This window comes from Linepithema humile, chromosome 1 (genome assembly GCF_040581485.1).
Source record: "Linepithema humile isolate Giens D197 chromosome 1, Lhum_UNIL_v1.0, whole genome shotgun sequence".
Lineage (NCBI taxonomy): Eukaryota > Metazoa > Arthropoda > Insecta > Hymenoptera > Formicidae > Linepithema > Linepithema humile.
The window spans coordinates 34,426,105-34,441,761 of NC_090128.1; the positions used below are offsets into that span (position 1 = coordinate 34,426,105).

Genomic DNA, 15,657 nt, shown 5'->3' on the forward strand with positions numbered 1-15,657 from the left:
TTTACTACAGTTGTTTACTGTATTTGCTTTGGCAGTACATATACAGTTGTTTACTACAGTTGTTTTTAACAAAATGCAAATTTGGTAATTAAATCAATTTGAAAGAATTTGTTTTAATTATTAGTGTTGAGAAAAAGAAAATATATTTAATGATCATTTATACCTTATTGCAATTATTTATCTTTTAGTTTTGTATCAATTATCGATAATAATGTCTTTTCTTTTTTTATTTGCCACGTGGAACTTCCACGTGGAGGTTACTGCTACGCTCTGTGTTCTTTTCTGATGTGTTTATCTACGTTTACCTGATATTGTAAAACGCACTCGCTGTAAAATAAATACTGTTTTGAGAATTCTTAAATAAGAAGTCCTTTTATTACGAACCGATCGTAACAAATCGAAGATTTATTACGTGAATATAATTTCAACAATTTGTATTGCAACATGTATAAATTAAGAATAAATATTTATAGTAAATGTAAATAAATGTAAATAATTTAGAATAAATCAAAAACAATTATAAAATATGGAAAAGTCTAAAGAGGTAATATTTTCATTAAAGTAAAGTCATTAAAGTAAATCTCTTCTTTAAAAAAAGTTTAAAGAAATCTAAAAAATAATCTTCTGCTTACATTATTGTGTGCAATACACATTTGCGTATTGCTAAAATATGCGCGAACATTTGTGATAAGAGAGGCGGCATAATTAACTTGATACACCGATTGTAAATCTATCTGCATATGCATACAAAATATACATGAATAGAATGAAAATTGCAACTTTTTGTAATGTTGCAAGGAGAACTTCTATGTAAATAAAATTTTATTACGCTTTGTTACGTGTTTATTTGCAATGTGATAAATATTTTGAAATAAACTGAAATAAAATGAACCAGATAAATGTGAGATAAAAGTTTCCAATTAAATATATTATTTTTGTAAAATTTTTTCTAGATGTGTGTACTGGAGTTAGTTCGGATTATATTAGGGATATTTATGGTTAACCTATTGTGTACACATATGAGTTGCGTAATCGTGGTTGTTATGGTTTCTTGCTGCCTTCTAATCAATTTATCCTATCTGAAGAGAAGACTTTGGATTCCCTTGTAGCTATGTTTAAAGGGGCAAAAGCACAAGGATATCCGAAAGAAATTTAAGACTTATGACTAATTTATTACATTTGATTTTGTCGTTAATTAATTGCAATAAATTACAAAATTTTAACATTTGACAATATTTCAAAATTTCTATGACTGTTAATATACACACATACTTTTCTGTGCCCTTACTTACATGCACAGTGAGAAATACAGGTCTAAGAAACGTTTCATAGACATTTAATAGACCTTTATAGACGTCTATACGCGGCTGATATATGTATTTTTGACTTGTCATTTTTCACTGGGTGCCAAATAATATTTTTGTTATATAATAATTTTACGTAAAATAATCAAAATTTATTATCAAATATTTTTTAATAACTTTTATTTATATGTAATACTCTGCAAATAAATAGTTACGCAATTTTGTTGTAATCATTATATGACAAAGATTTACGAACTTATTTTATGCATCTAAAATAATATTTAAAAATTGTACAATTGTTTATTAATTTAATCAGTTTTTAAATTTGGTTAATTAAACCTTAACAAACATTCACAAAGCCATAACCTGGCTTGTGTCTATTGTTAAGAACTAGATTTATATACAAAAAAATTGTTTAATTTTGTCAATTAAAAATTTAAAATTAGTTAGAAATTATATTAAGTATTTTTTTTATAAAACTATTAAAGACTTGTTATTTTAAAACATTTTAAAATTATGAAAAAAATAATATATAACTATTGTTAATTCGCATAAAAATATACATAAATTAAATATGAAATTTAAGAATTTAGCTTTTTTTCATCTACTCTATGTATATATCAGGAGACGCGGTAGTGTCTCCGGCAAAGTTCAAAAAACGACACTACTAAGTCAGGAAAAAAGTTTTTGGCAAAGTTCAGAAAATGACACTACTAAATAAATCCTGCACCATTGTGAAGAAATTATAATTAATATCATTTTATTCTACTTTTTCTAGTTTTTTAGCCATTGCTCTTAAATCCTTCCTTGCGATTTTCCCAGAACCTGTGTACGGAAAAGTATCCAGAAATATCACTCCGGCACGCAATTTGTATTGATCACTCATTTTACTTGCAACGAGATCTATCAATTCTTTTTCCGTCACCTATAAAAACAATTTTTTAAATAAAATCTTTCGAAAAAATATTAATTCTTAAAAAATATTAATTCTTTTATTATCTACAATAAATAAACTCCCGCTCTGTTAATTCCTTATATTTACAACAAGATTACCTTGAAGCCGGGCTTTTTGCTAACATATGCAAGAGGATGTTCGTCGTCTGTTGCATGAGGTACCGCTACTACTGCAACTTCCAACACTCCTGGATGTAACTGTAATACAGCCTCAATTTCTCCAGGTGATATTTGAAAGTTCCTATATTTCATAAGCTCCTTTATTTTGTCAAAAATAAAAAGTTCTCCATTGCTGTCGATATAACCAATATCACCTGAATGTAGCCATCCTAGAAAAAAATTCCAATTTATTTTTAATAATATTATTATTATTCTAGTAATCTAATATTTAACAAAATAAAATTGTATTTAATTATTTTGATTAATATGTAAATAATCTATTGTTTTTATAATATTAATAGTGTTATGAGAAGAAGAATTTTCTTACCGTCTTTATCAACTGTATTGTTTGTCGCTTCAGGATTCTTGTAATAACCATTCATCATGTTCTTCGAGCGTATCCATATTTCTCCCGATTGATTCGGTTCCATGACTTTTCCACTTTCCGGGTCCACGATCTTTATTTGTACATTTGGAACTACCGTTCCGCAAGACCCGTTCTTATGATTCGGGTTTTGCCTCACTGCCACCCCGCCGACTTCCGTCATTCCTAAACAAGTGAATGAATAATACAGAACTTGTTACAATAAATTTTTTTGTTTTAGATTTTTTGATAAAAAAATATCATGTTCCAAATTTTATTGTGCTACGATTCTTACCGTAAACTTGAAGTATTTCGACGTGCGGTAAAAGACGTCTCAATTCTTCTTGAGATTTCGGCTTGAGAATTGCACCACCGCCAAATATGATTCTTAACGACGGTAATGAATACTTCTTTACATAACCCGCTCTGAGAAATCGATTGATCATACTCGTGCTTAGAAAAAGCATTACAATCTAAAGATAAGATTAAAGTTGCATCATAACGTTGCATTCCGTTGTATAATTGTAAAACAGTTTATCTAATTCTTAACATACTTAACACACAGCTTGTTCTATAAAATTTATAGTACGACATTGTAAATTATAATATAAATTATATTTTTATATATTATTATCTCAACATATAACTAATCACATACTAGATTTTTTTGTTTATAATGCTAATGGCAATAATGATTGAATAATAAATAAACTTTGAACTTAATATTAAGTGTGTTTGAATTTGTTGACGCAGTTTTTGCACAAAATTTGCAAAGAAAAATAAATTATTATTATTATTATTTACCAAAAAATCTGCATCAAGAAAGATGTTTTAATATAGGTCAGTTAACATTTCTTTTTAACTAAATAAGAATTTAAGGTTTTGTTTTTATTACTTCTATAAAAATAAAGTTTCTATAAATAAAGTAGTAGTTTATAGTTTTGATGATTTTTTGAGGACTGTATCTCTATTGCCAGCTCACGATTCTCACCTCGTATTTTTCAATCAATTTGCATGTCATTTCCTCATCGAATTCCGGATAAATGATTACTTTTGCACCCTGCGTGATTGACCTTACATTCATCACCACTCCACTAATCCAATAAAGAGTCGTAAACCAAAGTGTCACCGCGGTGAATTTCTGGTCTATGCTAATCATCATCAGAGTGTAATTGGACAGTTCAACGCTCTTTGGCATTCCTGTGGTGCCTGATGAATGTATGATACACACCGTTCTCTTTATGTTGTCGAGCTTGGCATATCGGAAATTCGCCACTTCCATATTGCTGTAGTTGTTCAAAATGTTGGCGAACGGAATTGCGTCAGGATGATTGCCGAATACTACTATTATGGGATCGTAATTCGTCTTCATTATCGCACTCTGGATAATGTCCAAGGATAGCTTGCTGCAGAAGATCACTTTTGGCTCACACAGCTGCAGAAAGTGTAGCGCAGTTTCTAATGGCAAACAATGCAGAATTTTGAGTAGATTAAGTATTATCATTATGATTAAATAATAAAAAAAAATTGAATAATAAAAAAAAAGAATAAAAAATACACATTAAATAAAAACACACTTATTAGCTTACTATTATTGGAGTTTTTTACATAGTTATAAATTAAATACTTTGTAAATGTATTTAATTTATTTCTTCGTGATTATATGTTCCGTCTAATCAAATACAAATTGTCATATCATCATGACACGATTAAATGTACGATTTTATAAGTATTATCAGACTTACGCAAGTCCAAATGTTCATGCCATGTATTAAAAATCGCATTGATGTAACTCGCCGCCAAACATGGCACGATAGAATTCAGGTGGTTGTTGGTGCACACAGTCACAACATCGTCCGTCTTAATTCCATGTTCTTGTAGCCATAACGCGCATCTCACAATTTTATCTTGCAGCTCCGCATATGTGACCACCTCTTCCGTGAGAGCATCCAACTGTAACATTATTGTTGTTATATATAGACTGTTTCCTTTTAAATCCGTCGTAGACTCTTTAGCTAAAATTAAAAGAACATCCGGATTATTCTACGTAGTTTCTCATAAGCAGTTTCTCACTCAAATTGAGTTTCTCAAGTATTTATACAACATAAAACTTATATGCTTCAATACGGAAAATCACAAGCAATCTCATTCCAAATTTCGCTTATTTATTTTGTTTTGAAACATTGACTGTTCAATGATAAGCTGTTGTAGAATCAAATGCAGATATAAATTTTATATTTTCTACTAATATCAAACCGGTCGCAAGTAAAAGAAATGTCTATGCAAACGTGTGATTAATTTTTAAATAATTCTATTTGAATTTCTTTTTTTTCTTAAATGAAAATGTTTGTGAGACAAATCTATTTAATGTGTTTTATAAATGCACTGATAACGAATTGCAACAAATTCTGATCGTATCATCAGTCGCAATCAGTATCGCAATTAACTTTCATTAAAACGTTATCCTTCATTAAGCGTGCTTTTATTTTTGCATTTTTATTTAATAAATCTTTTTGCTATCCATAAAATAGATCAAACATTATTACAAATGAATTAATGTAAATTAAAATAAGCGTTAATTATAAAATATAATATAATTGTTTTAAACACTTCGTATATCGATATTACACATAAATGTTTACTCACGTGTGCGATCTTATTTCCATTGTTTTTAATGCTATCCCAGATCATCTCTCCGAAACTCTTATAATTACTCGTATAAGATACCACTTCGCCTATGTAAACATTATTTTCTACGGTGAAATTCTTGGATTTAGTCTAAAAAAAAAGAAAAATTTTTTTCTTTAAAATGTTACAATATTTTTGAAGTTTATGTGTGTCACTGTGTTAATTATATTAACGATAAAAAAATTAGCTACGCATGACTGCTCACATTATTCTCCGATTCCGTAACCATCTTGATTTAAATAACCAAGTCTCAGATCCTATGTACGAGATCCTGGTGTGAGATACTGATGTGGTTAGACACCTCGTCGTTATTCAATAAAATCCTTGCAACATAAATATATACTAATAAGATAGAATAAAAAAAATATCTACAATAAAAAATTGATTCCTTTCGAGATTGTAGCGTCATGTTTATTTGGTTTGTTATATATTAAGTAATTTTAAAAAATTTATATGACGCAGGAAAAGATTTTTTAATATATAGCATACAAAGCCTCGTAAATTTTTCAATTATTACATAAATAAGAAAAAAAGTCTGTTGAGAATAATAATTTTACTAGTAATTAATAATTTAATAATTTTAATAGTAAAATGAATTATACTAGTCCTTAATTTAAAAATTATTAAACATAAATTTTCTGGGCAAGTAGAGCCAAAGCTGTTACTCGTGCAAATATTAAACTATTGATTTAGCAATAGAGATTCGTATAAAAAATTATTATATAATTATTATATAAACTTATTATTATATAAACAATTATTATATGAACAATAACTCGTATAACAAATTTATTTAGCAAAAGTTTCTCATTTTATTAATAAAATCGATTTTGCTATAATATCATGTTAGGGCTAGTCAAATGTACACGGCAAACTATTTTATAATCTTGTTTATTATCTTAACAGCATCGTTGTATGATAGTTGATGAATCTTTTCCTTGTCACAAATTTCACATACGAACTGTTCACAAGTTGGTTTCATGTCCATATTCATCACCATGTCTTTTAATTTTAGTTTATTCGGGAAAATTTAAATGTCCGTATCTTTTATCGCAATTGTTTGTCGTTTGTATTCGATGAATTGTGTAGTGTCACATTATTTGCGTATGTTGGCTAGTCTTCATTCATTACATATAATTGGCCTTGCCTTTTCGGCTTAATTGCAACGGTTCCGTCTTTACGTTTAACTTGTAAGTAACATAATTTTTAGTGACTGTATAACCTCGATCTGTCATACATGACATTGATAACAGATTATTTTTAAACTTTGGTACTAATAAGATATTTTGTAACATAATTTGATTTGCATTATTATCTTCCAGTACCTGCTCCTGTTGATTCCGTCCGATGTTCTGCAGTGAATTTCACATTTTTTTGTATAGTCCAACTCAAAAAATTTTTTGGAATTGTTGTACATATTTCATGTTGTTCCACTATCTAAGTACCATTTGGTCGATTTGCATGTTTCAAAAGATAACACTGACTTGCTGACGACTCAAAAGATAAGATAGATAAGACTGAGTTGCTGACATTACATCTTTTGCATTCTTTTTTGTAGTTTGTTTCTTTGTACACTTGCAATCAGAAGCTCTGTTTCCAATTTTACCACAATTAAAACATTTACCTGTAAATTTTGTTTTTAATTTTATATCGCGTTGATTTGCACTTGGCATGTGTATTTTTGTTTGATTTGTGCTTGTTTTTAGCAATGAGGGTGTCGTTCTCATCTTCATAAATGGCGTGTTTGTTGTCATGTTCTAACCATCTCGCTTCCTCTTCTATTAATTTTGCCTTTAATGACTCAATGCTCGGTATTTCATCCTTAGACTTGATTGCTACATAAAAATTCTCGTATTCGGTTGGTAATGAATTCAGGATCATAATGGATAATAATTCTATCGATATTTGTATTCCTACCTCTTTTAATTTTTCGGCCACGTTACAGAACGTATTAATATACGATGCCATTATTTGCAAAAGTTCCATACGATACAATCTTTTATATAAAACAGCTTTTCTTACCGGACCTTTCGATTCATACATCTGCACCAATGTGTCCCAAGCTTCTTTTGACGTCTGAACTCTTTTTGTATGATTTAACTGATTGCTTTTGATACTCAACATAATTAATGCCAATGGCTTTTCGTCCTTTAGCGTCCATTCGGTCTGGGTTTGCTCGGTCTTTACTGCTGTCCCATTTACGTAAGACCACAATTCGTTGCAAATTAGCACAATCTTCATTGTTAACTTCTATGACTCGAAGTTCGTCTTGTCTAATTTTTCGATGTGTTGCGTGCTCGCTATTGTCGCCATGATTATTGCAACAAAGACTTTACTTATATTTTTGTCGAAATTTTCACTTCTTTAATTTTTCGCAGTTTTAATACGTTGCTGAGCTCATAACCTGTCAAGGCTAGTCAAATGTACACGGCGAAGTATTTTATAATCTTGTTTATTCAAGAAGAATAATAAACATGTGAGAAGAAACGTGTAACACAAAAGTATAAACAAATTAAACTAAAACTAGAAGAGCATACCCAAAAGCGGTATCTAATAAGGAGGGCACGCCGATCACTCGGATAAAATCCCATTTCTAATATATTAAATAATTAATACATAAAGTATAATCTCTGTTTCATTGAATGTGCAATAATAATAACGATTTTACTGCAGCAAAAATTTTTTTTCTTTATGCAATATGTCAGTATGAGTTATTGTTAATAATAGAACTAATATAATCAGGGCTGAATGTACTATTTTGTGGCCTCTATGCTATGATCTTAAGGAGGCCCTCATATTTCTCCAAAATTTCATTTTTTCGATAGTTCGAGCGACCAAAAAAAAAAAAAAAACCTATCACAGCGAGCTTATATAAATAACGGGTAGGAATAGCGGGCTTATATGAATAACAAAACAATATACAATAATACCCACACGGAACAAAAACCTCTAATGGATATCCACCAGATGTCTATCATGGAGATTCAAAACCTTTATTAGATATCCATGTTATCTCCTATAGATGTTTACTAGACATCCACAGTTCCGCATTACATACCTCCATTCGACATCCATTAGATATATTCATAGATATCATATGGAGCTCATCATAGATGTTCCATAGATATTTCATAGAGCTTTGATGGATTGTAGTTTCAATTCGTCATTAATAAAATTATTTGGAAGTAAAGTCACAAATGTGATTGCGAGATAGTCTTGTTTATGTAGGTGTTAACAGAATGTCACCATGTTCTCGACTGTCTCACAGCAACTGTCTCACAGGGTGACATTCTGTTAACACCTACATAAACAAGACTATCTCGCAATCACATTTGTGACTTTACTTCCAAATAATTTTATTAATGATGAATTAAAACCACAATCTTTCTACTAAACAGATTTGTAACGTTAGCACTGAAGATGGCCGAAACGTTTGACATCGACGATGTCCTAACAATATTCGTTACTACCCACACAGAACATGACATCCAATGGACGTCCATATAATCTCCATAACTCCATACTACATCTATCTCTACGATGGATATTAAATAGATTTCTATTAGAAATCCATATTATCTCCATGATACGAAATTGTTACCTTTTAATAAGTTTATGTAATAGTAAAATTGTGTAATTAGTAATTTTTTAAAATTTTCAAAAAAAAACCTAATAAAAAATCCGAATTTATTTATTACACAACCTAATATAATTTCAGTATCGAATTATTTGATATTTATAAGTTTATGTATTTGTTTAAAATGATACACTTTGTTTCTAGATATTAATATAACAAGATATTATTTTGAATTATTGATTACTGTTATAACAAAAAGAAATTGTTACAATAATAAGAAAGATTGTAATATTAAAAAGACCAAAAACCTAGAAAATTACAATCTTAAATACATTTTTAAAAGAAAGTATCTTACCGAGACTGTAGATATTCACATGCTAATCTTTATATTTGAATTTTATGATAAGATCTGCATGTTGACTTGTAATCTCTTTCGGAACTGTTGCTTTGCAAAGCTATAAACAAGGACTAAGTTTGGGAAGAATAAAAGTGAACGTAGATGATTAATCGTCTAAAAATATTGGTGAGAAGAATTTTAATATCATTTTGAAAAAAAAATATATATATTTTGTGATTAATATTATCTGTTAACTATGTATGGTATTTTCTCAAAGATAGCATAACGCGAATATTTTTTTAGAAAAAGAAATATTGTAGATATATTCTAGTTCGACCTTAAATAAACTATTATACGTAACTAAGCTAAATAAATAAATAAATATTGCACACTGCGATAGAAAGAAATAAATTCTTGGGTGTATACTATACCTTCGATTATAATTCAAAAGAGGAAAAAGTTACTGAACTTGAGCGAAAATCAAAAACGTCAATTTCAGGGATAGAGAAAATTTCACATTTGAAAGGAGTTCTTACACTGCTTGAAGATCAAGTTCTTACTTTCATTAAGTACAACGGAGACCGGTAAACGACGATGTACGTATGAACGTGGACTATAGTCGACTGGTAACATTCAATCACTCTACTACCTGCTTCAGGTACAAGATATATATCTGGAAATTACCCCTCTCTTTGGCAGCAGTTCGGTTACGCGATCGACTTGTAGTCTAACATTTGATCAACTGACATTTGATTCAAGGCAATGTCAGGTCTGATATCGAAAACTTTTTAACAATAAATGTATTTTTATCGCATCTGATAAAACTATCGGTATTGGATTACATCATTTTTTATAAATATTTTTAATACTTAATTTGAATATTATTTTAAATGGATTTCTAAATTTTTAAATTGGGCACTATTCAAGTCAAATTTGTAGAATTTTTAGCTGATGGGAGGAATGAGAAGAGGGGAGAGAGAGAAAGAGAAAGAGAGAAAGAATTGAGATAGACAAAGACAGAGATTCAAAGCTAGATTCGAAGAGTTTCTAAGCTTGCTCGAATTAAGTTTGAAATAGAGATCGGAATTTTAGTTTAAATTAAAAATTAAGAGTTGTTGTAGACTTTAAAGAAAAACTGAAAAAAAAGCAAGTGAATGTGAAAGATGATAAATTAAAAATGCGTTTATTTATCTGCGAATCGAAAAGAAAAAACTAATCCTAAAACTTACTACTTGACGTTTTTAGTAGCTGTGTGTCTATAAATTCCTGGGATAGTCCTTGCGAGTGATTCTCATAGATGAGGTGGAGCGGTCCTCAATTTACAATTCACCAGAGAAAGGCACTACACTGGTCATTCACTGGGTAGCGAATAGTTATAACTCGCGAGCCAACCGAACTATGTATGCAGCGAAAAATTATAAGTTTGGCGAAAAATTATAAGTCTGTGAACATTATAAATACAAAGACCGTACGTAGCTGCGAAAAACTATATGCGGCGAAAATTATGAGTCCGTAAATAAGTGTCGCGTCCAAAATTCGACTTTATATACCCTGATTTTTTGGAAAAAGAATGCTTTCTTAAATTATGGGAACTTGTCGTGGGGAACGAATTAGGATTTTAAATCATCAAGGAAATTCTAACGTAGGCGAGGATTGTAAAATTCGTTAGCAAATTGGAAGGATGAAATCTATGAGAATGACTTTCATAGTAGAAAACCAAAGGATCCAACGAATGAAAATCGATAGATTCTTCAGAAATAAAGAAAGGAATAAATGCGATTCACAAATAAAAAATCATGAGGATAAAGGTTGTTCTAAAGTGGGAAGAAATAAAGATTCAACAAATAAGAGATAGGATGCTCAGAGTAGTATTTGGCGTGGAATGTTGTAAAATTTTATTTTTAGGAACTTTCTAAACATGACTGTCGGCGAAAATTCAAAGAGGACGTTTTTACTAAACATCCGGTTTATGTTTGTCCGTCTAGTTTTTTGGCTTATCTAAATTTTCTGAACAAACAACTTTTAGAAATCGAAAATTCACTTTCCTTTTTTATTTTCGTCATCCTTTGAATGATAAAGATTGAAAGTTCTTTACACCGAGCGGATTTTGTTTACCTCGCTCGGATATAGCAGTATTAAGGTCTAATTCAAAGCTTTATGCAAGTAGGTACATAAAGATTCGATTTTTATTTTCAGAAAAAAATTTTTGGTTCTGAGGAATTTTTCATTATTTTATTATTTTTTCAGGGTCTTATTTGAGGTATTAAACGGGTATATGCGTGTTCGGTTTTCATGGAAAGAAAAATTCTCTGTTTCCAAAAGATTTTTATTTATCTTAATCTCAAGATTTAATTTTTGAGACCTTCGAACTTTGTTGGACTTGTGGGATAATCGCGCAAAGGAAAGATCGTGCAGGATGTAAGACATAACAACATGTTAATTATCATTAAAATATCATTAAAGTATAATACATTGGTCATATAAGTTTACTTAATTTTAAAATCTGAGTTCTGGAGATTTCGATAAAGTTCTAATTTTTAATTTTAATGTATTGAAAATTAAATTTCATTAAATTCAATTTAACTAAAGAGTAGATAAAAAAAGAAGCGTAGATACAAAAGTAGATAGGAAAGAAGAAGCGCTCTAATCTAATTTAACAAATATTATTTTTTTTAATTATAAAGTATAATAAGTATACTCAATAAAAGTAAATAATTTTTTTATTGTATTTAGTATTATTTAATGTTAAATTTGGCTAAAAGTATATTATGTTAGTATTTATGCAAAATACAATTTTTACATTACAATATAAAAAGTCCAAGGTGTTAAAAAATTAATAATGTAGAGTCAGTGAAAATAATATATATAAAGGTAAAAGTCCAAATTCATCATTCAAAATGAATAGGCGGCCAAATACTTTATAAAAAAAAAATTTTTTTTTAAATAGTCTGACAAGAAATCGAAACAAGAAATTTTAATTTTTTAACACCTTTTTGACTTTTTATATCCTTAGACTTTTGCGAACCGATATTTGGTTTTTCTCTGCATTAATCAGTAAAATTCGACACAGCACATTTAAAATGATAATGTATTTAAGATAATAATACATTTTAAACTTTAACTCTCTACGTAACCGTCGCTGTTGACAACTTTGCGTTCATGCGTTTATATTATTATATGTATTATAGTTCTGTTTTCCGTTTTATTGTACACTGAGGACAAACTGAGAACCAAAACATATGTGCCAAAACGTTTGTAATGTTACTTACCGATTAATATAATTTATTGAGCAACTAGTTCTAGCTCAGGCTTTTGCATAGCTTTTTCTTTAATTTTATAATTACAAAATAATAAAAGATTTTGCTCGATTTTTGCCGTCTATCTGTCGCTCATTTGTCACTATAATTTGTCAATTATCGATAATAATGACTTTTCTTGTTTTATTTGCCACGTGGAATTCCAGGTTACTGCTACGCTCTGTGTTCATTTCTGGTGTGTTTATCTACGTTTGCCTGATATTGTAAAACGCGCTCGCTGTAAAATAAATACTGTTGTGAGAATTCTTAAATAAAAAGTTTTTTTATTACAAACCGATCGTAACAAATCGAAGATCCATTACGTGAATATAATCTCAACAATTTGTATTGCAACGTGTATAAATTAAGAATAAATATTTATAGTAGATGTGAATAAATGTAAATAATTTAGAATAAATCAATTATAAAATATATATATATATATATATATATGCAAAAGTCTAAAGAGGTAATCTTTTTATTAGCAAAGTCATTAAAATAAATATCTTCTTTAAAAAAAGTTTAAAGAAATCTAAAAAATAATTTACTGCTTACATTATTGTGTGCAATACACATTTGCGTATTGCTAAGATATGCGAAAATATTTGTGATAAGAGAGGCGGCATAATTAACTTGACCAATTGTAAATCAATCTGCATATACATGCAAAATATACATGTAGAGAACGAAATATGCATCTTTTTTTAATGTTGCAACGAGAAGAACTTCTATGTAAATAAAATTTTATTACACTTTGTTACGTGTTTATTTGCAACGTGATCAATATTTTGAAATAAACCAAATACTATCTGTAGGAAGGGTTCCGTTTGCCTACAAATTGATTGCCTACAGTACCGGTTGCCGACATCTCGTTTGTCCACATTTTATTTGCACACAAAAATTATTGCCTACAGCACGATTGCCTACAAGCTCTATTGCGCACAAATTAAAATAAAAAGACAAACGTACGTTTGCTCACAAAAATTATTGCCTACAGTAAGATTGCCTACAAGCTCTATTGCGCACAAATAAAAAATTAAGCAAAGTCTACCCGCATTGCCCGGTGCTTTGGATGCAAAACTAGGTCTATAATTATACGGTTTTACATGGGTTTGCAACTTTCCGCACAAAGCAAAATCTACCTCTATCGCCCGGTGGAACCGTATAATTGTAGACCTAGTTTTGCAGCCGAAGCACCGGGCAATGGGAGTAGACCTTGTTTTGCGCGAAAAGTTGCAAACCCATGTAAAACCGTATAATTGTAGACCTAGTTTTGCATCTAAAGCACCGGGCGATGCGGGTAGACCTTGCTTAATTTTTTATTTGTGCGCAATAGAGCTTGTAGGCAATCGTACTGTAGGCAATAATTTTTGTGTGCAATGTGACTTGTGCGCAATACTGTCGTGTGTGCAAACGAGCGTTTGGCTTTTAATTTTTTATTTGTGTGTAATATAGCTTGTAGGTAACCGATCTGTAGGCAATCATTTTTGTGTGCAAACGAAATGTGGACAAATGGGATGTTGACAATCGGTACTGTAGACAATCAATTTGTAGGCAAACGAAACCCTCCCCTATCTGTAAGACTTTTATTTAGGATTGCAAATTGATGTTGCTCATTAAAGCTGCGAACGAGAGCTAAAAGCTAAACGCATAAGCTGGATCTTTGTCCCAAGAATTCGGAGTATTTAGTTGGCAAGAAAATTAGAAGAATATACCTTTCTAAGAAAGGAAGTTTAAGGATTTTAGGGATAAGAATAGTTGCAGCACTTAATAGCTCTCTCAAGAAGCTTTATATATTGTCAAGTCGATATTGACAAGACTATCAAGACTTTACAATTTATTTCTCAATGTGCTATAAACTGTCGAATATCGACGTATACTGTTTAAAAATGCAACAACTACTATCTATAGGCACGGCAGTCTCGCAAATGGCAGCATTACTTTAAATCGCATTCTCTTGACATCAATTACTTGTATAAATTATGAATTCTTTGACCTCGATGATTTCCATGATATCACTACATATAAAAATTGTCATCTTTACTGTAATAACGGATATCATTATTATTTATACAATATAAGAGAAACACATATGCGCTATCCAAGCAAACTCGAAACGTTCAATGTTTTCCAGATAGCTTAAAGATTGTGATACTTGTGTATCATTATGTATAGTAATTTGTGCAAGAATTCTTCGATTTTATTCCAGTTTAATTTTTTTTTTCCGATGTCGATCACTCTCAGCCTTGCGTTTAAGATCACTTAACCGCTAAAACCTACTTTATTGCACTTGTAGAGTGTCAACTATTAAACTATAGTTATAGGTACCTACTATAATTATAATTACAACTATAGTTCAGTCAATATCACAGCTTTCTCATTCCTATTTATATAATCTGTGAAACAATTAGTCAAAGATATAAAAAAGATCCGTATTTGTATAGCTACTTTATGCTTATATTTGAAGTCACTACATTGACATTTCTATTATTAAAAAGTAAAGTTTTTATCATTGCTTCACGCAAGTGCGGTCTCATAAATATACCGCCTACTGTTATTTTCTTTAAGGATTAACGATTTTTTTCCAGAAAGGTAAACAATATTTATAAAAGAAATCTTTCTTCAGGATGCACAATCAGTAAGAATTGCAGCTATTTATTCTATCTATGTGTGATAGCAGAAGACGCTTCTAGGCAATACGCAATATACGCTTTAGTGTAAGGCGCAAAATTTTATTGAAAAGGCACAATCATTTTTTATGTGTCTAAAAAGTATAAAAATTGACCGCTCGGTCTACGACGACCCGTCCTTATCTGACTCAATGCTGCCTGCTTGTAAAATTCCATTTAACCGCGTGATGGCGATACAAAAAAGTATGACTTCTTTTTTGCAACTTTGGGTCGCGCGAGTGATTTCCAGCGTAGAGGCGCCTAAACATTTGTAATGGTTTTGGCGCTTTCGACAATATTATTGAAATA

At 30.1% G+C, this 15,657-nt stretch overlaps 1 protein-coding gene across 1 annotated transcript; it reads right to left on the minus strand.

Annotated features, from left to right (window-relative positions):
* Positions 1 to 1,151: 1,151 nt before the first annotated feature.
* Positions 1,152 to 10,004, minus strand: LOC105675801 (uncharacterized). The gene is made up of 9 exons (XM_067348153.1): positions 9,815 to 10,004; positions 5,675 to 5,792; positions 5,428 to 5,559; positions 4,527 to 4,734; positions 3,773 to 4,239; positions 3,077 to 3,254; positions 2,746 to 2,967; positions 2,358 to 2,587; positions 1,152 to 2,229 (listed from the first exon to the last, which is right to left on the minus strand). The coding sequence occupies exons 2-9, from the start codon at positions 5,696 to 5,698 to the stop codon at positions 2,065 to 2,067; spliced, it is 1,626 nt and encodes a 541-aa protein (XP_067204254.1). The 5' UTR covers positions 5,699 to 5,792; positions 9,815 to 10,004; the 3' UTR covers positions 1,152 to 2,064.
* Positions 10,005 to 15,657: the final 5,653 nt, after the last annotated feature.